Source organism: Scophthalmus maximus, chromosome 18 (genome assembly GCF_022379125.1).
Source record: "Scophthalmus maximus strain ysfricsl-2021 chromosome 18, ASM2237912v1, whole genome shotgun sequence".
Taxonomy (NCBI): Eukaryota; Metazoa; Chordata; class Actinopteri; order Pleuronectiformes; family Scophthalmidae; genus Scophthalmus; species Scophthalmus maximus.
Window position 1 is genome coordinate 18748433 of NC_061532.1, and position 23139 is coordinate 18771571.

At 45.4% G+C, this 23139-nt stretch overlaps 2 protein-coding genes and 2 non-coding genes across 13 annotated transcripts in view; 3 read left to right on the forward strand and 1 right to left on the reverse strand.

Annotated features, from left to right (window-relative positions):
- Positions 1–13691, forward strand: angel2 (angel homolog 2 (Drosophila)). Of its 7 annotated transcripts, none has more exons than XR_007030045.1 (10): positions 1032–1203; positions 2403–2507; positions 2748–3736; positions 4126–4340; positions 4430–4499; positions 4698–5261; positions 6539–6608; positions 7232–7362; positions 7458–7684; positions 13039–13691. XR_007030045.1 is itself a non-coding variant. In XM_047328405.1 (9 exons), exons 3-9 carry the CDS (start codon positions 2755–2757, stop codon positions 7619–7621), a joined length of 2196 nt encoding a protein of 731 aa, XP_047184361.1. In that variant the 5' UTR covers positions 1–279; positions 2403–2471; positions 2748–2754; the 3' UTR covers positions 7622–8416. The 7 variants fall into 7 exon arrangements, 5 of the variants coding, with proteins under 5 accessions (XP_047184361.1, XP_047184360.1, XP_035473225.2 ...); XR_007030046.1 differs by lacking the exon at positions 13039–13691 and adding an exon at positions 8072–8416; XM_047328405.1 differs by lacking the exons at positions 1032–1203; positions 13039–13691 and adding an exon at positions 1–279 and having other exon boundaries at positions 2403–2471; positions 7458–8416.
- Positions 9629–23139, reverse strand: part of vash2 (vasohibin 2) — a 22983-nt gene continuing 9472 nt past the window's right edge. For 3 of the 4 annotated variants that reach the window (XR_007030047.1, XR_007030048.1, XR_007030049.1), the window contains 5 exons: positions 19347–19584; positions 19114–19257; positions 16292–16410; positions 12365–14226; positions 9629–12262 (listed from right to left, as the gene is read on the reverse strand). Coding sequence is in view for 1 of the 4 variants with exons in the window: in XM_035617333.2 (XP_035473226.1) it covers positions 14157–14226; positions 16292–16410; positions 19114–19257; positions 19347–19584 (571 nt within the window). In the remaining 3 variants the exon portion in view is untranslated. Of the gene's footprint in view, positions 14227–16291; positions 16411–19113; positions 19258–19346; positions 19585–23139 lie in introns of all 4 variants that reach the window. The other variant, XM_035617333.2, reaches the window with a different exon arrangement.
- Positions 20169–20241, forward strand: trnat-ugu. The gene has a single exon. It is a non-coding gene; the product is annotated as a tRNA-Thr (tRNA).
- trnat-ugu lies at positions 21998–22070 on the forward strand. The gene has a single exon. It is a non-coding gene; the product is annotated as a tRNA-Thr (tRNA).

Here is a 23139-nt window from a genome sequence, read left to right on the forward strand (position 1 = left end):
AGAGAGAGGGAGAGAGAGGGATGTGTGTGCAGACCCCGTCCTCTCCCACGGTCCACTGCTTCTCTTCCACATCACGTCAGTTATCACTGTCACTGTGTTTGAACGCCACGTGTCGCACATTAGCAGCTGACGATCGATCCTCTCGATCCTCTCGATCCTCTCCATCCTCTTCATCCTCTCGATCCTCTTCATCCTCTTCATCCTCTCCATCCCCTCGATCCCCTGGATCCTCTCCATCCTCTCGATCCTCCGTCTCTTTTGCAGGAGACTCGCTTTTACGTAAGTACAATGACCTTTTTCATTTCGCCATTTTCAGCTCCTCTGAAAAAGAAATCGTAGTCGTAGTCTGGTTTAAGATAATTCAGAATATTTCTTAATTTCCGACGTATCGACGGATTATTAATACGTAAGAAATCGTGACATCTCCGAAATCTAACGGTTAAAAAAATAAGCGGTGCAATTATGAGCTACGTTTCCAGTCGGGCCTCTATTTCCGGCGCACCGACGCGGCTGTAGTCCTTCCTCTGATTCGTATCAGGTATGTCGCTGCTAGGCAACGCCATGAAAAGACTACAAGTCCCAGCGTAGTGAGGCGGATTGAAAGAGAGAGACTCCGTGTTGAGAAAAACATTGGAATTGGTAGAACTGTCGAGCTAATAGAGGGCACATCCCCAAAATGAGTCGTTTATTAAACTTCTCATGAATAAAACATACATACGTAAAGAGTTTTATCATCTTATGTTTTCCTAGAACATAGTCCGGTGAAACGTTAAACTGGCGTTGTTGCTGTTTTGTCTTTAGTTTACGCTGAAATTAACTTCAATCCTGTTTTTTTAGCTTGGTTTTTTAATTTAATCTTAGTAGCATAACAAATGTAAATGCAGCCATTTTATAAAAATCAACAAAACTACTTTAGATGTGACTTCACTCGGTCCTGTCGCACGTGAAAGTATTTATTTTGAACTGTACATGTTTAAATCACAATTTTTTGCGGGGTACGTGAAGGCAGCGCCGCTCTCCCTCTCCGCGGCGCGCTTCGTCGTACGTCATCGCTAAGCGACGCGGCATCTGCCGATATTTTGGTTTCCAGTTTAACAAAATCGAGTTAAAAAGCAATAAAATCTTCCACAATGTTCGTTTCTAACCGTTTGTCGTCGTCGTGCGCCGAAACCTAAACGATGTGTCGTCCACCTCCGGAGAGAAGTGAGTTGATATCAGGAAAAGAAAAAAACAACAATAATGTGATTCACATTCAATATGCGGCTAAAAACAACAACAAACTCAGCTGGTCGAAGATTGGAACGTGGTTTGTTCATTCTGGTGGTTTATTAATATTTAAGTCGCCAGCTACTTATTTTCTTGTGAAATTAAATGGGAAATTTAACACAAATTTTCAGGTGAAATTTCTCCAAACTCTGGAAAAAATAAACGTCATAAACGAGACTTCCGGGTTGTCAAACCTTCAGTTAGTGGAGCGATTTTTAAAAATACAACACGACAAAAGTCTTCTGTGTCATCGATATCATTGGTCCTGTCTTTAAAGATCCGCCCGTTCATTCAAGCGATGAGTCAATAATTCAAAAAGAATCAAAATAAAAATCTATCAGTAATTCAGATCATGAGAGATCGTCAAATTATTTATCAGGCTATTTATACCAGAACCGATCACACTCGACATGTTTTGAATTCATGATCTTGAGAAATTTTGATCGGTGTGTGTGGATCATTGTCCAAATAAAAGAGAGATAGTATATTCATACGTTATCACTGTTGATGGCCACAGTCTTAGGGCTGGACGATACGGCCTATAAATAACATTGCGATATATTTTTGCTATATCGCGATATTTTAAAAATCTCCTTTCATAAATGCACAATTTAACCCTTTGATGCAGACAATCGCACCAGTGTGATGATTCCAGTCGTCCCTGAAACGTGTGTGTATTAAAACATTCTCTAATCTCTATTGGGACAATTTCAGACTTCAGAGCAAGACTTATGCTGGCGCCTTTACAAAATTTTACGTGACAATTTGTAGCTGCGGCGTATAGTCATTTAATACATCTCATGTGCAACAAGCCGCGATACATCGCATATATTCGAGATACCGCCCGATCTTTACACAGTCTCCTCGTGTTGTTCCAAGCTGCAGTAATAGAATAATGCTAATAATAACCATCTTTCATTCAAATGAAGCGCTAATATTAATGAGTCTATGAATTTGTGATGTGATAAACTCTCCCTGTGTTTATTAGAATCTGTTTGGATGGAACAGCAACACGATTCCAATCGTCCATTAATCATCTATCGATCTTTTATTATTTTTTCACGTTGCTCTAAATCACCTTTTGTCCCTGACTGGATCCTGTAGAAATGATGACTCTGGGTTTTTTTTTTTTCCAGTGATCTGATTGGTCGGTAGTCGGCCTTGATCTCTTATCTTGAACTTCGCCTGCCCCGCCCCCGGCGCAGGTTAGCATCAGTTACCATGGTGATTATTTTACCCCGGTGAGGAAGAGAAGCATCTTAGTAGGACGGAGAAAAAGAAACAGAGTGACACGAGACTATGACGTATTTTTTCCTGACTCTTAACGGATGGAAAGAATTGATTACCATGGGAAAATAATCTGCAGATTGATCAACATTGAAAATGATTGTTAGCTAGTTAGGAAGCTGTTAACGGGGAAGGTTTTGCGTTTTTGCTTTTACAAAAAGACTTAATCCATTTATCAACTCCTCCCTCCTCAGCCGCCCCATGTTTCTTCGTCAGCTGAGCTCCTTTGGCTCCTCCTTCTTTCCCCGCTCCTACCCCGCTCTCAGCAGGGCCGGCTTTGGGAGCGGCGGTGCCTCCTCCTCCTCCTCCTCCACCTGCTTCCCCCCATTCGTCCCTGTTCCACATCCATGGTGGTCGGTGCAGGGATTTCCCCCCTGGCCTCCGCGACTCCCCCCCAGCTACCACCCGACGACGGCGCGTCACAACATCGACCGCGGTAATAACTTTGGCGGCGGCAGTCGGCGTTCGTTCCACGCCTCCGCCGGCCTCCTGATGGAGCGGCCCGACCGAGACCGGGAGCCTCCTCACAAACGGAGGAAGAGGGAAGAGGAGAAGAGGCGCGACGAGGAGAGAGGAGGAGGAGGAGGAGGAGGAGGAGGAGGAGGAGCGGCGCCCAAGGCGGCGGGAGGCAAAGTGAAGGAGGGAAACTCGAGGAGGGATTCCAGGGTGGACAGCAGCAGCAGCAGCCCTCGACCGAACCATCACCTCCGAGACGGGGGTCAGGACAGAGGGAAGAAAGGAGCAGGAGAGGTTTGGGGAAACAGCCGAGATAGAGATTTTGAAAGGACCAAAAGAGGGAATAAAGAGCGAGAGCGAAAAGACAGCGGCAGTCGAGATAGAGGCGGAAATCACTGGAGGAGCAGAGACCGGACAGAAGGACGGAAGGATCCACAACCTGCCGGAACCAGGACTCAGACCCCGAAGTCTAAACCCAAACCCAACCCCTGGTTCAGAGAGGGAGGAGCGGAGCAGCAGGGAGGGAATCGCACGAACACAAAAGCTGCAGAGGAACAGCCGCGGGATGGGAGTGGTGGAGGACTTCCAAGGTGGACGGGGTCTCGTTCCCAGCCCAGCAGCAGCAGCAGCGCTCCTCACCCCCCAAACCCGTGGCAGGTCGCCGGGGCCGACCGACAACCTCCTCCACCCGGAACCTTCCCGTCCGACGAGGGCGCGCCAGGGAAATGTACGTTTAACTCGTCTATCTGCAACTTATGTTACATACTTTGTGTTTAACCATTTTCTTTCCAGTCGGTCTCTGGTTTTTCTATAAAAACATTTTTTTAATTAATTTCACTGAAAGTAAAAAATCCACTTTACTTGCTTGGCGCATTAGTAGTAGTATGAGATATGACAAGATTCATGGGTTTGCTCATTTTTTTTCTCCTGTAAATTTAACTTTGAAATGTCTTGTTTCCGTAAAAATTCAGGAAACGGCCACAACCGGTGTTCACCAGCATTTAACTTAAATAAAAGTTATTACCTGTCAGTCGTTGGTTTCTAGTAAATTCAGTAAGTCTGAGATCAAAATAAAAAAAAGTTTTTTCATAATCATCGTCTCACTTCCTCCGTCAGCTCTTCAGAGACACTGGGAGACCTCCCCCGCCTGCGGTGCCTACCCTCCGCCACCGGGGGCCGCCTTCGACTTCTCGGTGATGTCCTACAACATCCTGTCCCAGGAGCTGCTGCAGGACAACGCCTACCTGTACCGACACTGCGACCCCGGCGTGCTGCCCTGGGAGCACCGGCTGCCCAACCTGCTGGCCGAGATCCGGCAGCACGGCGCCGACGTGAGTCGGAGAGTTGAGAGTTACAACCATGAAAAACAAGCGCCAGACCCGTCTGGGGGTCGAGACTCATTTTACTTTTTTCTTTTCAGATTCTGTGTCTGCAAGAAGTTCAAGAGGATCACTACGAAAACCAGATGAAACCTGCTCTACATGCACTGGGTACAGTGTGTGTGTGTGTGTGTGTGTGTGTGTGTTGTAGTTTCAACAGGAAGCACTACAACTGCTCTTAACCTATTTTCAACATGCAGCTGAATTATTCACAATAATTATATAAAATGTAAAAAGATGCTCTTATTGTGAAAGGATTGACTTCTGGCTTCATGTTTCCTGTGTATTAATGGAACGTCTGTGTGACAGGTTACCAGTGTGAGTATAAGAAGCGGACAGGAAGCAAACCCGACGGCTGTGCCGTCATCTTCAACTCGTCCCGCCTCTCCCTCGTCTCCTCCAACCCCGTCGAGTTCTTCCGGCCCGGCGACGCCCTCCTCAACCGGGACAACGTGGGCCTGGTGGTGCTGCTGCGACCTAACGACAATGATCCCTCCTCCTCCGCCGGCTGCATTTGCATCGCCAACACCCACCTCCTCTACAACCCGCGCCGCGGCGACGTCAAGCTGGCCCAGCTCGCCATCCTGCTGGCCGAGGTCGGCCGGCTGTCCCGCCTGCCGGACGGCTCCGCCGGCCCGGTCGTGCTCTGCGGCGACTTCAACTCCACGCCGGGGAGCCCGCTCTACAGGTTTCTGACCACGGGCCGCCTGGACTACAGGGGCCTGCCGATCAGCACGGTGTCCGGTCAGGAGAACGCCCCCAAGGGCCAGCGCGTCCTCGAGTCGCCGATCTGGTCTCGCAGTTTGGGAATCAACCACCGGTGTCAGTACGAGGATGAACCCACCGCCGAGGCCCACGCCGGCAGCCCCACAGGTACGACCACTCGACTGTGTGACTGTCTGTCTGTCTGTCTGTCTGTCTGTGTGACTGTCTGTGTGACTGTCTGTCTGTGTGACTGTCTGTGTGACTGTCTGTCTGTCTGTCTGTGTGACTGTGTGACTGTCTGTGTGACTGTCTGTCTGTCTGTCTGTCTGTCTGTCTGTGTCTGTCTGTCTGTGTGTCTGTCTGTGTGACTGTCTGTGTGACTGTCTGTCTGTCTGTCTGTCTGTCTGTCTGTGTGACTGTCTGTGTGACTGTCTGTGTGACTGTCTGTCTGTCTGTGTGACTGTCTGTGTGTCTGTCTGTGTGACTGTCTGTGTGACTGTCTGTCTGTCTGTCTGTCTGTCTGTGTCTGTCTGTGTGTCTGTCTGTGTGACTGTCTGTGTGACTGCCTGTCTGTCTGTCTGTCTGTGTGACTGTCTGTGTGACTGTCTGTCTGTCTGTCTGTCTGTGTGACTGTCTGTGTGACTGTCTGTCTGTCTGTGTGACTGTTTGTCTGTCTGTCTGTCTGTCTGTCTGTCTGTGTGACTGTCTGTGTGTCTGTCTGTGTGACTGTCTGTGTGTCTGTCTGTGTGACTGTCTGTGTGACTGTCTGTCTGTGTGTCTGTCTGTGTGACTGTCTGTCTGTCTGTCTGTGTGACTGTCTGTCTGTCTGTCTGTCTGTCTGTGTGACTGTCTGTCTGTCTGTCTGTCTGTCTGTGTGACTGTCTGTGTGACTGTCTGTCTGTCTGTCTGTCTGTCTGTCTGTGTGACTGTCTGTGTGACTGTCTGTCTGTCTGTGTGACTGTCTGTCTGTCTGTCTGTGTGACTGTCTGTCTGTCTGTGTGACTGTCTGTCTGTCTGTCTGTGTGACTGTCTGTCTGTCTTGGACATGGAGCCGGACGAAGGGTCGGCTCCAGGGATGTTTTTAAATCCCGTCCTTTATCACATTATTTCCAAGGGACTAATTAACGGATCTTGATGATGATCTTGATCGGTTCATCTCGCTTCGTCTCATTTCGTATCGTTTTGTTTCGTCTAATTTTGTTTATTTTTATTTATTTTTTTATGTTTCATTTTGTGTCATTTTGTTTTGTTTCGTTTCATTTTGTCTCATTTCATTTATTTTTTCTGTTGTTTTTTAGTTTAGTTTGTTTTGTTTCGTCTCCTTTCGTATCCGCTCACTGTCCAGTTCTTCTATAGCCTCGTTGCAGCTTACGTCAGTTTAACGTTAACGTTTTTGGACTAAACTGATTACATTAGTTGAATATAAGTGTGTGTGTCACTCACAGCTGTGGAGGAAGAGATCTCTAACCTGACTGTAGACGATCTCGCCACTAAATCTGCTGCTGCTGTTAACAGGTAACGAGTCTCTTGTTTTTCTCTTCATGTCGTCAGGTGATAATGTGAAACGTTAAAGCCACAGTGTGTAACATTCTGAAGGACTTATTGTCCATAACTTCATATATGAGTTGAATATAGTTCCATGAGGTGGACCCGACCTCCGTGTGAGTCTCCGTGTTTCTACGTCGTGTTGAATACGCTTGTTCAACTAAACGGTTCCAGAATACGTCGCGTTCACGTTGAATTTTCATACGCTGACGGAAACAGGAAATGGAATCGGCGGCGTGCCACTATAAAGTGTCCCCTGTTGGTCGCTCAGTAAGTTTGAGGTTTAGCAACTTTACCAAAAGATACCGCCAGGAAATTACAAAATGCCAAACTGGGGCTTTAAATAAATATTTTTGGGGCGGGGTTACAATGTGAAAGATACTATGTCGCAGTATAAACGAAAATATTGGACACGTCGCGTCCCGTGTGAACGCTCCATAAGGCTCTGTGTGTGTGTGTGTGTGTGTGTGTGTGTGTGTGTGTGTGTGTGTGTGTGTGTGTGTGTGTGTGTGTGTGTGTGTGTGTGTGTGTGTGTGTGTGTGTGTGTGTGTGTGTGTGTGTGTGTGTGTGTGTGTGTGTGTGTGTGTTGTTAGAGTGCAGATCGAGCACAGCCTGAAGCTGCAGTCGTCCTATCAGCACCGCCTGCTGCCCGACGGGAGACCTGAGATCACCACCTGCCACTCGCGCACCGCCATAACTGTGGATTACATCCTGTTCACTCCTGGTGCTGACACACACACACACACACACACACACACACACACTCACACACTGTCTTCGGTCAACTCAACTCTTCCTCTCGCTCCCTCCTTCTCTCAGAATCCCCGGCCGCTCCGTCGTGCCCCGGCGGGCGGGGACTGCGGCTGCTGGGCAGGCTGTCGCTGGTGGGCCGTCCCGAGCTGGAGGAAGTCAACTTCCTGCCCAATCGGCATCACTCGTCCGACCACCTCCCCCTGCTCGCCCGCTTCCGCTTCGGGCTCTGACCCGGGGAGTCGTCGCGTCGCCAAGTGCAGCTCAGGGGAAGATGGGAACAAGTGAACTAACAAGTAAAACACAAAATAGTCCAAATTAATTTATATAAAAGGTTTCTTCCATGCAGGGAACAAGGGTTTTTATCATTTTCATGCTGTAACTGTGACGTTGATCCACAAGGTGACGTGGATTATAGGTTTAAGGTTTAATGTCCTGCCCGAGGACACTTGGGCTCGTACAGTAGACTTGAGGATCTGGGGATCGAACCACTGACTAAAATACTTTAAATACAAAGAGAGACGTTTGTCCTGAACAGGTTCAAAGTCTTCAGTTCTCATAAGTGGAAGAGGTTTGTTATTAAAAATTATCTTAGGAACCAAAAGTAAGGTCAAATCATTTTGCTCTTTACATCTTTGAGACTAATAACTGATCAAAAGTCACATGGATTTTTTTTTCTACAGATCTTGGAAACATCTCCTGTATCTAACAAACATCAGTGAAACTAAAAATATACTGTTATTGATCTCGCATCTAATTATGAGTCAGGTTTTTACTCGCACGTGAAGTTATTTCATCGCTGTTTTATGAATCTACGAGTGAAGGGACGACTTTTATGTCTTTTTAACACTTGACTTGATAACGGTGGATTGAAACTCCACCTGACGGACGCTGCGCCGTCGTCTCACACTTGAACATGATCTACGGATAACACAAGGACGGTTCTATTTTTCTACCATTTCTCAAAGATGTGTTTGGAAAAGTTTACAGTTTGTAAATAAAAGTGCGGCTGCTGTTTCCTTCAGTCATTTATCGTCGAACTCGCTGGTTTATTTTTTTCTGCATTTTGTGTGTGTGTGTGTGTGTGTCTCTCTCTCACACACACACACATCTACACAAGGTGACCAAGCTCTAAGCTGCAGCATAGATGAGAAAATGAAGGATTATTTCTGTACATGTGCTGCTGCCACGTGTTTTTCTAAACACACACACACACACACACACACACACACACACACACACACCGCTCACTTCTGCAGTGGAACGTAAGCAGATTATTTTATCAGAAGCCAGGCGTGTGTGTGTGTGTGTATGTGTGTGTGTGTGTGTGTGTGTGTGTGTGTGTGTGTGTGTGTGTGTGTGTGTGTGTGTGTGTGTGTGTGTGTGTGTGTGTGTGTGTGTGTGTGTGTGTGTGTGTGTACGTACAGGACAGTCAGTAAAGATGAAAAATAATATTATTCAAATCCTTCTTTTCACTGCAGCGTCCTCCTCGTGTTGTTGAAGTTCAGGACACCGTCTCTGCTCGTTCTCTGCAGCTTTAGTCTTCAAATTCATAATCATATTCACGTCCACACAGTTACAGGCTCATGGCCATTGAGCTTTAGGTGTTTTGCTTCATAGCAGTACAGTATAGTAAGGCAAAAAACCATTATGGTAAAGATAATAATGTCATTAAAAAGTTAGTCATAGAAATGTATAGTAAGGCAGAAAAATAGCATTTTATAGTAAGTTGAAAAAAATATATAGTATGAAGAATATAGATATGTAAAGCAGAAAAATGTCATATTTTAATATGCCATCAAAATTTCATAGTATAGCAAGGCATAAAAAAGTCACAATAATGTAATTGTATGTACGGCAGAAAAAGGACATTATATATCTATATATATATCTCTATATATAGATATATAGATAGATATATATATATAGTAAGGTATGAAAATGCTACAGGATAGTAAAACAAAAAAAATATAGTAAGGTATGAAAATGCCATGATAGAGTAGGGCATAATGATATCATGAAAATTTATTGTATAGTAAAGCATAAAATGTCATTTTAGTAAGTCATAGAAATTCCTTAAAATATCGTGGTACAGTGAGGTATGCAAGTCACAAACAATCTTGCAAAGATGAAGCTTCTTCATTATCAGTTCTTGAAAAATATTCATTGTTGTTTTGACTTCCTGCTCGATGGTTCCGCTTCCTCTTCAACCGCCAACATGACAAATGAGACGAGGCATATTTAAAAACATAGATCATTTATTAAAAGAACACATGCTGCTTCAGTCGTTGATTAAAAACAGCTGCTGTCAGACACTGATACTGTAACAGATATTAATATTGACTGGGGGGGGGCTCACATCTCCATCATCTATATTTCCACAGGTTTACAAAACCACACCGTAATCTCACGCAGGAAAGATGAAACACACTCCACAAACAGCGCGCCATAAAAAATTATTATACTCATTAATATTTTCATGTGTCTGTTCATCAGTCCGGTCTGTCGGCTCAATACTGTTACAGTGTCGTTTTCGTGTGTTCGTCCCTTTTGTTCCGGGCAGCGAAGCGACTCTTTGTCGTCATAAAATGAAAATCTGAACAAGAAAAACCACAAACAGGAAGGGAACAGTTGTGAGCGTGAACGTCGGCTTAGCAAAAAAACAGCAAAAAAAGCTGTGATGGGATCAGCAACAGCAAAGACCCCCGAAAAAATCACAGATTAATTTTCATGATATGATAAACGCTGCTGAGGCACTGGAAGCTTCACGTGCACACAATATTTCATATCCATCAATTCTTTGTTCTCTAATTTCAGATGAGTTCCCTGAATTTGGTTCAGCTCTTAGGGGAAGTAAGAACATTTGTATTTTTTTACAAAAATAAATACAAATTTTGAACTTTTTGTTTTTGGTCCTGCAATTTTTTAAAATTGTTTTCAATTTTGTAATCATATGTTGCACTTTGGGATTTGATTAGCAACCTAGATTGGACATGAAGTCATCTGGAAATTTAACGTTTCCATAAGGTGATGGACTCATAAACAAGGGTTTTTATTTAAACTCATAAATCATATATTGGCGAAATTGCTGCTCCAAAAAAAAAAAATGGGCAAGATTCTAGATCTTTAGTGTCCAGTTAAAAGTTTCCGTGTTCACGTCAGATTTAACATCTGTAACATCTACAGTAAATCGTACAGTACAGTGAGTTTAGGACGGAGTTGAGAAAACATGGTTCAGCACTTTGGAATCAAAGGCCTTTAAAAAAAAAAAGATATTTAAAAAAAACAAACACCTGCTACAAACACAAGGCGTTTAAAAAAATAATATCTTGCTTTTCATTCAAAATCATAATTTACAATCAATGAATCAAAGCCAAATTAAAAAAAATGCAAAATTCCAACGATAATCTTATGAAAAAAACAAACATTCAATAATATAAATTGTCAAGCGCAGACGTCTCCGTTACATCACTGAAACATTTCTCAGTTGCTACATTTCATTCATCACGCTTTCTGGTTGATGATTTATTTCTTTTTCATTTTTTTGTGTAACAGTCGCCACTGAGCAAGTCGAGGAAGTTTAGTCTTCATGGTTGTTTGTGCATCCGGAGACATTAGTGAAAGTTTAGGCCCTTGGAAACTGTACAGTTCCAAAAGAAATACACGAACAAAAGAAAGAAAACTTCTCCAGGATACGTCACTTCTTCTGGAGGAAAACGCATCAGTTCCAAACGCGTTTGTTCGTCCACGACTCAAAAATGACTCGACAGCAAAGCGGCTTTGTGCTTCTTCTTTCCCCCCGGACGCTAACAACGTCCCGAGGCCGCTACAAAGCATCACCACAAATATCCTCGTGTGGCGCTGCTCGCTGCTCGCTGCTCGCTCGCTCTGTGCCGGAGTTCGGAGACGTGACAGTTCCGATCTCGGCCTCTGGGGAACTGATGGACAAACATCGCAAACACGTAAAAAAACAACAACAAAAATAAGATTCTACTCTTCTGTTTCCTCACAGCACCGTGAATCGGTGTTGTGGTAGAATTCATCTCGATGAACGAGACTTATTACTGCGCAGATGGCGTTTGATAATCCTTTTGTTGTTGCGTAGACCGAGACGCGAACGCCGTCCACCGCCGTTCGAAACTGGAAGACTTGCGATTTGGCTTCTTCGTGGCGCCCGGTGCTCGGACACAACAGGCTAGGCCAGCTAGCGAGAAACATTCAAAGAGAAGCGACAAAACGATCAAATGAAACCATCGTGGACCCGGACCCTGCGAAAGGACTCCCGCTGATGGAAACCAGACAGACTAGTGTTTTCGATCGTCTTCGCTCAAGCGGAGTCAAAGTCAAACGTTTTCTGGGGGAAAACACGTTCACTTTTTTCCACGTTGATCCTTCAGGTGAAAACTGCAGAAGTCAGTCGTCGTCAGTTCGGTTCTAAGCAGCCGAACTCTTGGCGCGCTAGACTTTAAAAAACTAAATTGGGGGATTTAATCTGACACCACCAAAGGCGAAGCTAATTTCTCGCTCGATGAGGTTATATAGAGATCATATTGAGTTGAAATATTAATAATAACTTGAGCGCAATATTCATGTGACATGTCGCTGACAGAGAACTCACACAAACACAAATGATCCTCTGGCCGAACGTGCGCGAGTAACGCGACGCGAACGTTTGCTGAGCTCTAGGTGTGAACGCCCATTGGCTGCCATCGACATGCCCCTTGAGCAAGGCACCAGGGGCCTGCAGTGATACAGTATATTTGTCTGATTAAAAGAGACTGAAGGATTCAAACTTAGTACAGTGCATCTGTGGATGGGACAAACACGTACACTTCACATACACGTATGTTGAACGTTGTTCTGACGACCTGTCTCTATATATATATATATACATATATATATGTATATATATATACATATATATATGTATATATATATATATATATACATATATATATGTATATATATATATATACATATATATATGTATATATATATACATATATATATGCTTTCCGTTTCTGTCGAGTGATCTGGTTTGATACATGATATATTTGAGCATTTCTTCACTTCTGTCATCCCTGGTGTTAAGATCATACCGGACACGTGAGACCTCGCGCTTCTGAGCCCCAAAAAATAACAATCCCTTTAGATTTGATTGGGTTTTTCCCGGGACAATCCTTATACAGTGCTGAACAGACTCTCATAGGCCACTTGGTGCCGCTGACTCCCCTCTTTGCTCTTAGACGTGACCCGGACGAGGTTCATGTTACAGAGCGTTCGGCCGGTCGACAGACGTCTGCCGCCGATCTCTGAGCAGCTCGTCGTTTGATTTTATTTTTCACCCATCACCGTGTTACCGTGGCTACAGCGGAGCTCGGTCCACACGTGAGAAACAAGGCCGCCGGCCTTCTGCTAACTTTGCTCCCGAGATCACTCGAGATTGGATTTTGGAACAGGAAGTCGGGACGATTCGTATTGTGGTTGATTCTATATCTTTTCGTATTTCTAATCTAAAGCAGCGCCCCTTTATTATTTCTTCCTTCCCTGCGGATCGAGTCGACGAAAAGAGTTTCAAGAAAAAGACGGTCGGAGAGAAGGACGAAACGTTTGACATTTCCATTTCTCTCTCTCGCTCTCATTCTTTCAGGTTTCACGTTTAATAACTAGCGATCGATGATTTCCGCTGCGAGAGCTGATGAAGCGGCGATAAGCGATAACCAGACGGATCAGTTCGTGGGATCATCTTTCAGCTGGAGGAGTTTGCTCGGATGGAAACAGAGCTGTGGTTTGTGTATTCAGTTTCTGTGCGAGTGTGGACGGAGGAGGAGGAGGAGGAGGAGGAAGAGGAGGAGGAGGGAGGGAGGGAGGGAGAGGAAGAGGTTTGCCGCAGTGCTCTATAATGATCCTTCTCTGATCTTCTGCAGTGACTCGTCTCCTCTCTCTTCTCTCTGCTGCTTCCTGAAACTCTCATCGACTCCCCCGTCTTTGATTTCCCTGCATAACGCTGTGGAACGTCTTCCTTATTCTGAACTCTGCTTGAAATCTCCTTCGTCATCTTACTCAACGTAACAACCGCGGTCGACTCATTTCTTCGACGATCTTTTGACCCTGGAGGTGAAAAGCCACGAGGGGTCGAGCAAAAAGAGAAGAGGGATGATGAGCGGGCTGTTTGGTTCTCGGGCCTCGCTGAACCACCGCCACGTTGGAGAACTGACCACGGACAGAAAACACGTCTCTGCAGATTGATTCTGCTCGTATTTCTCTTTTTACATCATCAATAAATTCATATTTTCTCAGTCATGTCTTTTGCAACGACTTGGTAGCTTGAGAACAACTCATCAACCCTTTCTTCTCTCTCACTTCCCGTTCTAGCTCTTCTCTGAGGGGGCGGGGTCACAGAAATGATATGATAATAATATGAAATGTACATTTCATTTGTACGCGGCGGCACTCGACCGTCGATTCCTGACCACCGGTCGCTTCCTCTCAACCCACACCTCCGTCAGAGGTGACGTGTGTCAGCTACGCGACGGAAATGTTGAATTTAAAGAGCGGCGGCCGCTCTGATGAAGCCGCTTGTTTGTTTCCGAGCATGAAATGTCCTTTTCTCTCTGAGATTAAAAGAAGCTCTTTCCTTCCCGTCAAAGCAGCTCAGCGAAAGCACCTGTTCCGTCATCATCCACCTATTGGATCAGGGAGGTGGTGGTGATGGAGACGTCCGGACGGATGTGGAGAAGCTGAAGACGAGGAGGAAGAGAGAGGGGATCAGATGCGGATCTGGTAGCCGTCGTTGAGAGTGCTGAGCTCCGGAGGTTTCCGCTCCACGGAGGCCGGACTGAAAGACAGAAGAGGAACAGAGGAAAATGTCTTTTAAAACTTGTTTCTCGACATATTTCGCGGCGCCTCCCCGAGGAGAAATAGCCCCCCCTGAGCTCGGAGCAGCCGACTGCTGCTCTCCGTCTGGAGTCGTGCGTTCGCCGTGACAACGTGTTGTTAAGAGCTCCAATTAACAGTTCCGTTTTTTAAAGTGCCACGTTCGAGTGGCGCAAAGTGGCAACGGGCTGTTTTTATCTCCGAGCCGATGAAACAACGAACCCTGAAGCGCCTTTTCACAGTTCACATCCCATTTAAGGCACAAAAGGAACCAAAAGTTCCGCTTCTTGTGTTCGAGCTGCGGCTCGTAATTCGTGGCGAAATAAGAGAAATCCGTTTTGGGTTTAACAGGTTTTTCGCTGCTTTCACTTCCTCTGTGAACATCGATAAAACATCTTCACAATTTGCAGCATCAGTCCAGCCGATGGACTGTCAATAAACTGTCATGTTGTCAAGTGGAGACGGTTGTTGTGTGTTGCAGAGGTTTAAACCTGCAGGAAGAACGAGTCAAGTTGGACCAAAACAAAAAATAATCTGCCTGGATTTAATCATTTTACATATTTACTAGAATTGTATTTAACATTCATGTTAAGTCGTGCAAATGTTGATATTGTAGCAGATTAAATCATGTATCTCTTCATGTTAGCTCTGTGTTATCTTGATGAGTATGTGTTTAGGTCTGGATTTGTTTTAATGGTGTTTTTTAAATTTTCTATTTAATCCATGTGTATTTGCATACTGTATTTTTATAATGTTTTGTTTTTATTTTGTACTATTAGCTTGTTTTAGAATATTTTGCTATAAATCTTCCCTTTTCCAAGTTTAGCCTTCAAGGAATTCTACATGACGTCAGTTACTGTACCGGGCAGAGCCTGACGCTGCGGCGGTGGTGATTTTCATCGCCGCCACCAGGGGGCGAGTTGAGCAGGATCCTAACCATATTCCCTAACTTCCCCAGAGAAATGTTTCTCTTGTCTGGAAAACACCGCTGACATTTCCATAATAAGGGAAACGTGTTGGTTTGTTTCAATTTATATCAGATGAGCTTCTCAGAGGAAAAGGTCACGACCGCACCGTCAGATGGCAACACAGGGAACGCTCGGCGCTGTCATCGCGTGTGTGTGTGCGTGTGTGTGTGTAGACTCTGCAGTACTGCCGGGCTGCAGCTGTTGTCCAAGTCAGATTGTGTTACATCCCCACCACACAGCTGCCAGTTCACACACACACACACACACACACACACACACACACACTCTCTCACACACACACACACACACACACACACACGCGCGCGCGCACTCAGCGTCCTGTGTGTCAGTTTCCCTGCTTGGTGAATCACCGTTTTTTCAAAGGGAAAACTAACGCTGAAAGAATTCCATCCAGAGTTTTTGTTATACACCTTCTTCTTATCCACAAGACTTTTTTTGAGCTGGACAGAAAAAAAACTAGTTAGGAATTCAGAAAGTCTAAGTTAAAGTTTTAAAGTGTAATTTAAATGATTTAATTAAGTTATCCTTCAGGACTGCATTAAAGCCAAGTTACAGAGGAGCTCATGAGTCGTGTGCTTCAATATGTTCAGTATGTCGTGGCCATATTTCCTAGATTTCCTTATGGCGTTTGGTCCAGTGTTCTCTTACGTTCTATATGAGAATTACTGCTTCACTTGCAGCGTCAGTGAGCTGACATCCTGTATCTCAATCAGGGAGAGAGGTTCGCTCGCACACACACACACACACACACACACACACACACACACACACGATGACAGCGCCGAGCACCAGCTGAAAGGAACAAGGACTCGTCTGCCCGGCGATAACGCTGAGCTGTCAGCAACAAAAACGAGCGCACACGCAGGCCCTTCAATGTCAGCTGTGAAGTGAGATTAGCTGCTATGAGAGGCTCACACACACACACACACACACACACACACACCAGCAGCCGGCGCCGCTCACACACACTGGTGGAAACTCACCGTTGAGTCTGGAGATGAAAAAAATCTACAAGACCACACACACACACACACTTACGATTTGTCTCTGCGGTGTGCGAAGCGACGCTGGGGACTGCCCTGTCGTCGCCGTGGCGATAAGGACTTCCCCCGGCTCCGCTCTTTGATTGGCGACTGGGCGCTGGACGATTTCAGGATCTGACAAAAAAGAAACACACACAAGTCAACGAAAAAAAACCTATCAACCCCTATTTTGCATGAATGTGATTCATGGACAGTGAAAGTGAAATTTTCCCCTAAATGGAATGCGGCCATCACTGATATAATCAGCTACGTGATTGACAAGTATGTCAACATCACCGACACATTTTAACGTCTGATAGTTCAAGATTGTACGTTTGTTGATCACGCGTTGTGAAAACTTCGTACATCGACCGTCCAGGAAAACATTAGTGAACAAAAGAACCAAACTCACGGAATTATTCGCCCGGTACGAAAATGGTTTTTTTACTGCCGCTTTTTCTTTCCCTTCGGCAGGAAAGAGAGTGAGTGTGAGTGTGAAGAATCCGTCTGCGCGAGTGTGAGACAATCTATTTTCCTCTTCACACCGAATCTCGACAAACAGCTGAGACAGAAGTGGTGCGGAGGGAAAAAAAGTATTTTTGTGTGTGTGTGTGTGTGTGTCGGCAATTTGAAGCCATCATTAAGAACTCAGTGGGAGAGGAAAAGTTTTTCCTGGACAAAGCAAAAGTCAGGAAGTGGCTGATATTTCACAGCTCGTGATGTTCGTCATGTGGGCCTCCTATATGTGGGTCAGTGTGTGTGTGCGTGCGTGTGTGCGAGTAAGTATGACTTTCTTTCCTGTCTGTATTTAAGAGCGCGGCATCTCGTTTGCGGAGCTAATCTAGTTTGGCATCGCTGCGAGTTGTCCACATTCCAAAACACGCATCCAAGGTCTATACTCGTGAGGACCGACCTGAGCCTCTGGCAGACGAACACACACACACACACACACACACACATGACCTCACTGCACAAAAACTCCCTCTCTGTCCAAACACTGGATACACACACACACACACAAACACAATGAAGTCTATTTATAATAAATTCACATTCTCCGGAGAGCAGCAGAGATTATGTACATATACGTGTGTGTGTGTGTGTGAGAGAGACAGCTGCAAACTCTCTGACCTACATATCTTGCTGACATGATGCAGTACAGTTCAGATACTGTACCACTGTCCAACACCGACATGGGACACGCACACTCACACAGAGGCAGAACTGGAAATCTTAAATTCTCTCCATTATCAGTCCAATGAAGAAAAAAAAGATTGAAACAAACAAACGGACGGGGGGGAAACCATAACCATCCTCGGAGGACATAATAAACCATAAATAAAATCCAAAGAGGACTCATTAAACATTTAACCTCAAGAAAGCCACTTCTCTTCCACACACACATACTGTACACACACACACACACACACACACACACACACCCCTTCCTTCCTTCCCCATCATAAAATGCCCTAAATAATTCCTGACAGGTCATATTCCATGTTCATCCCAACGGAAACCGACTGTACATCCATCGCTGGTCATATGAAAAAATGTTTAATAAAAGGTGTTTCCCTCGTTCAGTTCCCCCCCAAAAAAGAACAAAATGCTCGTGAGTGTTTTTTAATGATCTGTCTAAATGCTGCTGTTGAAACCTTAAACCTTAAATCCAAGGCTGCACACTGAGACAAAAAAAAATGAGCCCAGTGACATTAAGACGCAGGAAACCATGTCCTGTGAAGACACAGTGAAACATAAACTCCAGATTCAGGAGCAGGGACGGTATCACGGTTGAGTAAATCAAATAAAAGTCAATTTTAAGAAATCAATTTAAAAAATTAACTTTGGCCCCAGACAAACAGGCTGCACGTGGAATCCATCTGACCATAAACATGTTTGTTTTTTTATGCAGGAATTCACGTTTTAAAAGGTTATGTTTGATCCACGCGATCAGATTCCGAGAAACGTTTTCCCCTTTTCGAGAGATTTTCTTTCTCCCCGTCTATGAAATAACATGTCTGTGTAGTATTTTGGCAGATGAAACAATTCATTTAACTTCACCACTAAGAGCTGTTTTTTCTTTTGTCCTCACTGTTTCCCCACTTCGTCCCAGACGTTCCATTTCCACCCGCAAACTGCTCAGTAATTTTTTCTTTTTACTACCATCCTGGTTGATTTACATTGTGGTTACGTGTTCTTAAGCCTCTGGCTGCTACTGGTTCCTCTCCTGCTCCAAGGCTGCAAGACACACACTTATTATCTTCAACAAAACTGCTCTGAAGTTGCTACAGGGTCACAAGTTTTTCCCAGTAAGCGATTTTAATCCAGTAAACCTTTTGTAAAAATTCAGCAGCCCTGGTTGTTAATTTAAAAAAATAAATAAGTGGTGCCCCATCATAGTCTAATTTGTCACCACCACTTTTCTCAGAATGGACCAAATTTTTTCTGATAATTACGAATGAGGTTTTTAACTTAATGGTTTGTGCCGTTGCTTCATTGCTCTCTACTCTCTCTCCATTAGCAGCACAGAGGAATCCTGCAGCGTTGATGGGCCGTCAAAACACCCATTAAGGTTTTATGTCCCCGCGGGCTGGCGGCAGACCTCTTCGTAGTTTCAGCTGTTGCTGTGCCCAATCCCATGAGGTTCTCACCAGGCAGGCAGGCAGACCCGAGGTTTAACACCTGCCTTCTCTGTTGCGCAACATGTGAGCGTGCGCCACAAGTCCAAATGAACCTTTGTACCAAATTTGAAGACATTCCCTCTTGGCAACGTGATGCCTCCAGCTACGACAACCATCACATATCGCATCCATTGAGTGTGTTTCTGCGAGTACGTACCTTCATCCTCATGTCTCTACCGTGCTTCTCCAGCTCCTTCCTCATCTCCTGCGCTCCCAGTCTGGCAGCGTTCAGCACCAAATGCTTCCATTCGATTGGCTGGAAGACGTGGGGGTCATGAGGCACGTACAGGCCAATCTTCACCTGACAGAAGCGGAGGACACGTTCAGACACACCTTTACCGATTTTCCACTTACACTTTCCTTCCCTCCCTCCTTCCTCCCCTGCCTTACCTTCTTCAGAGTGTGCTGGTATCTCTTGTAGGAGCTCTCGAACTCGGCCACCAGTTCGCCCAGCGTGCGATGGGTGAGCGGTTTGTCCATTAGGTCCTGGCGGCGGCTCATGCCCAGCGATCCGTAACGACCGTTGCAGTAGACGCCCAGCACAACGTGGTGGAAGCAGTGGCCGGAAAACTGGGTCTTGAAGCTGATGGGGAAACGTTCCAGAGACGTCAGCCCGTTGGTCAGGTAGCTGGTCGACGCGCCGCGCGGTTAAGGACGGATCTGGAGTTCGATTGAACTAATCTGGACACACTCTGACTGCACCACTGTGGCTGACTACTAATCTGAAAAACAAAGAGTTTGCGCACAAACTGAGTCGAAGTGTATTTGTGTGGATATGACACAGTGCAGGCTCGAGCCGTGTGAAGTTAGATTCAGTCTGAGAGTCTCAGACGGCCAACGCTGGGAAAATGCCACAGGATAAACAACGAGTCTCAGACTGGGAGTTTGCGCGTCTGCGCTGCCGCTCCCGTCTGATTCAATCAGTCTGATTTATTGTGATGTTTTTTCTCTTATTTACCAAGAAAAAAACAGAGACGGAAAAATTTGTGCGCTGCATGGCAACGTCTGAAGGTTCAGTGTGTGTGACCTGATAATAGAAATCGTGGTTTCTACAAGAAATCAGTTCCACAAACGTAAGAAGTTCACCTCAACCATATCCCTCCCATTTTGTGATGAACTGGGCGGAGAACCGGAGAACTGAAGGATGTGACGGGCGTGTCCGCCGCTATTGTTGACAATAAGAATGTCGTCCACCAACTGGCACATAAGTAAGGCCTCATAGCTCAGTGGTTAGAGCACTGGTCTTGTAAACCAGGGGTCGCGAGTTCAATTCTCGCTGGGGCCTGCCCCTCCCTTTTGAGCCCGAGGTGACCTCTTGGAAGACGACTGTCGCCCCTCCGGAGAAGCGTACAGTATGTCTGAAAGCTGCTTTAGTTTCACTGCTGAGCAAAGATGACTTAAAATGTGAAGGGCTATAAAAACAAGACATCAATACACACACACACACACTCACACACACACTGGTGACAAGTATGATAACTCAACATAATGATAAGCAACATGTCTGGACGACCTGTTTTTTTCTGATCTGATATATTAACAGTCTTTGAAAAGCAGAACTGACAAAAAAGCGAAACAATCCTTCATCTACGGATATAATGCAGAGTTAATCCTCTGGATTCTCTTAATCCACTCTCTCCCCGACACTACTCCCTATCCTCTTTCTCACTCCCCCTCTCTGGAGTTTCTCTATCCTTGTCTAACTTTCAAAGCGGCGCAGATTCAAGATAAGGAAATACTGGAAAAGGCAACGTGTGGAGCTTCCCTGCTCCTCACCGTTAGCAAACAGCAGGCTTTGAATAACCTCAGTAGAAGCTTGGAGGGGCTGGTGGTCTTGAAATAAGGCCAAAAGTATGCAGACACGTAGGGCTCTTCATTGTGCGCACTAGGGCTCTTAATTTCTATTAATAGAAATCGTGGTTCTACAAGAAATCAGATCCACAACAACAACAAAAAATTCTGCCCATCCAGCCTTGTTTTAGCCATGTCCTGAAATGGAATCAAACCTCCAAATTCTGTACCAAAATCAGTGGTGTAACCCGTTTAGCTATACCAACCATATGTAACGCATTCGGGATGAGCTGGACTTGGACTTTTTTTCCCACCCAAAGCCAACTTCACCAACACTCTGGTGCAGGTTTCATGGACACACAGCGTCGTCTCTCACGTGTCCACATACATGTGGCAGTGTAGCAGTCTGTGCTGCTGCCTCTAAACATGCCAGGATTTGAACTCTGTTCATACATTACATAAAAACTCAAAAGTTCATTACTTGATTGTGAAATACATCAGTGCTGATGCTGCAGTCCATCAACCCCACCAACCCCCCGAGTCCAGAGATGTAATGGGACGCAGCATGAAGCCCGACCGATACATGGAATTTTTTTTGGAGGCCGATGCCAATACCGATATTAGGGAGTAAAAAAAAATTAAAAATCGATTTATAAGCACATAAAATGTACACAAACATGCACATCTTTTCTGCATTCTGCAAAATAAAGCTTATGTTTTATGTTTTTGGGGCTAACTGATGAATCCGGACGAGCTCTGGTCAGCACTGTGATTATGATCATGATTCCCCGAGGCTGCTATGTACTCGGCAGCCTTATTCTATGGAAACCGCCAGTGACGCTAATCCAGTGAGACTCAAAGAGTGAACCCCCCCCCACACACACACACACACACACACACACACACACAGAGAGAGAGAGCTGCTGTGTCTCGAGATAAACCCTGGAGAGAGTTCAGAGACCGCAGACCGGAGAGGCCGAGAGCAACAACTGCCACCAGTTACGACAACAGCTTCTATTCATCCCTCTCTTTTGCCCCCCCCCCCCCCCCCCCCCCCCGATCTCACTCTCAAGTTATCTGGTGCTAACAAGATTTAAAAAGACATTCAGATGTAAATGAGTTCCTCAGTGAGCGCATGTCTTGTCACAGTGCTCCACACCTGACGGCATGTCTTGGTGTGACTAAGACGGGGCGTGTCCGCCGCTGTTGTTGACATTAAAATCGCTGGCCATCAGCTGTTTGGCAGCTCAGGCCTCATAGCTCAGTGGTTAGAGCACTGGTCTTGTAAACCAGGGGTCGTGAGTTCAATTCTCACTGGGGCCTGTCCTCTCCTTTTTGAGCCGAGGTGACCCGAGGGCCGCGGGCCAAAGACGACACCGCTCAAACATGCACTCTGTCCCGATGAGTCAGCGACACACAGCCGACGCTCTCGCGCCGCTTCCCTCCTTCACCTCTGATTTATTCTTCTTTCTCTCTGTTGAGCTCTTGTCACTTTCCTTCTCCTCTGCAGGTGAAAAGTCAGTCTGGATTAACGTCGCCGTCGGCCGCCTCCCCTGACAGAGAGAGAAGCCACCGCGGAACTAGCACGTGTGAAACTGGAACCGTTCCATTTCACAGAGGGATACTCGTCTGGTGATCTGCAAAGCATCTTCACCCAATCGTCTGCAGCACGTGATCGTAAATCAGCTGCTTCACGTCCTGCGTTGTGGACGATTGTATTCGGACGGAGCAGAGGCGACGCACTGGACATCTGACCTGCTGCGGAGACAAGTGTTCCGGTTGCGCTGCTACAACACGAGTTATCGCTGTTATTGTTTTGCCTGTGGTGTGATCATAGAAAAGTAAGCGCACATAAGATTTCTTGCCAAATTCGGGAAACTTGGTATTTACCGGGAATATCTGCCCTAAGGCTAAAAAGATCAAAACAAATGATCATGTTATTTACATTACATTAATTTTGCTGACGCTTTCGTCCAAAGAAACTTACAGTCAAGTTGCACAGATTTTGAGCCTAGTCCTAGCCAGGAATCGAACCCCCCATCTTCTGTAGTCAAACCAGTGGTGAAGCCCACTAAGCTATTGGACAAACAGAGACAACCCGTAAATCGTCAGAATTGAGACGCTGCCGTTTGAAAAAGTACTAACGCAGTCAGATATGTCACTTTGTTATGATCATAATTTTGGCTCATAAAAAATGAAAAATGTTGTTGCGTGTTGACGTATAAACATCACACCAGTAAAACGGCGTAATTTTACGCGTGAACATACAATTAATGTTGCATGTAGAACGATAAAACCCGAGGTCACAGAGGCTTCGTATGGAGATGGAACAACTCATAACACGACCACTGATCTTTTGCAGAACTTCTAGTGAATAATCCGAAACTGTAGC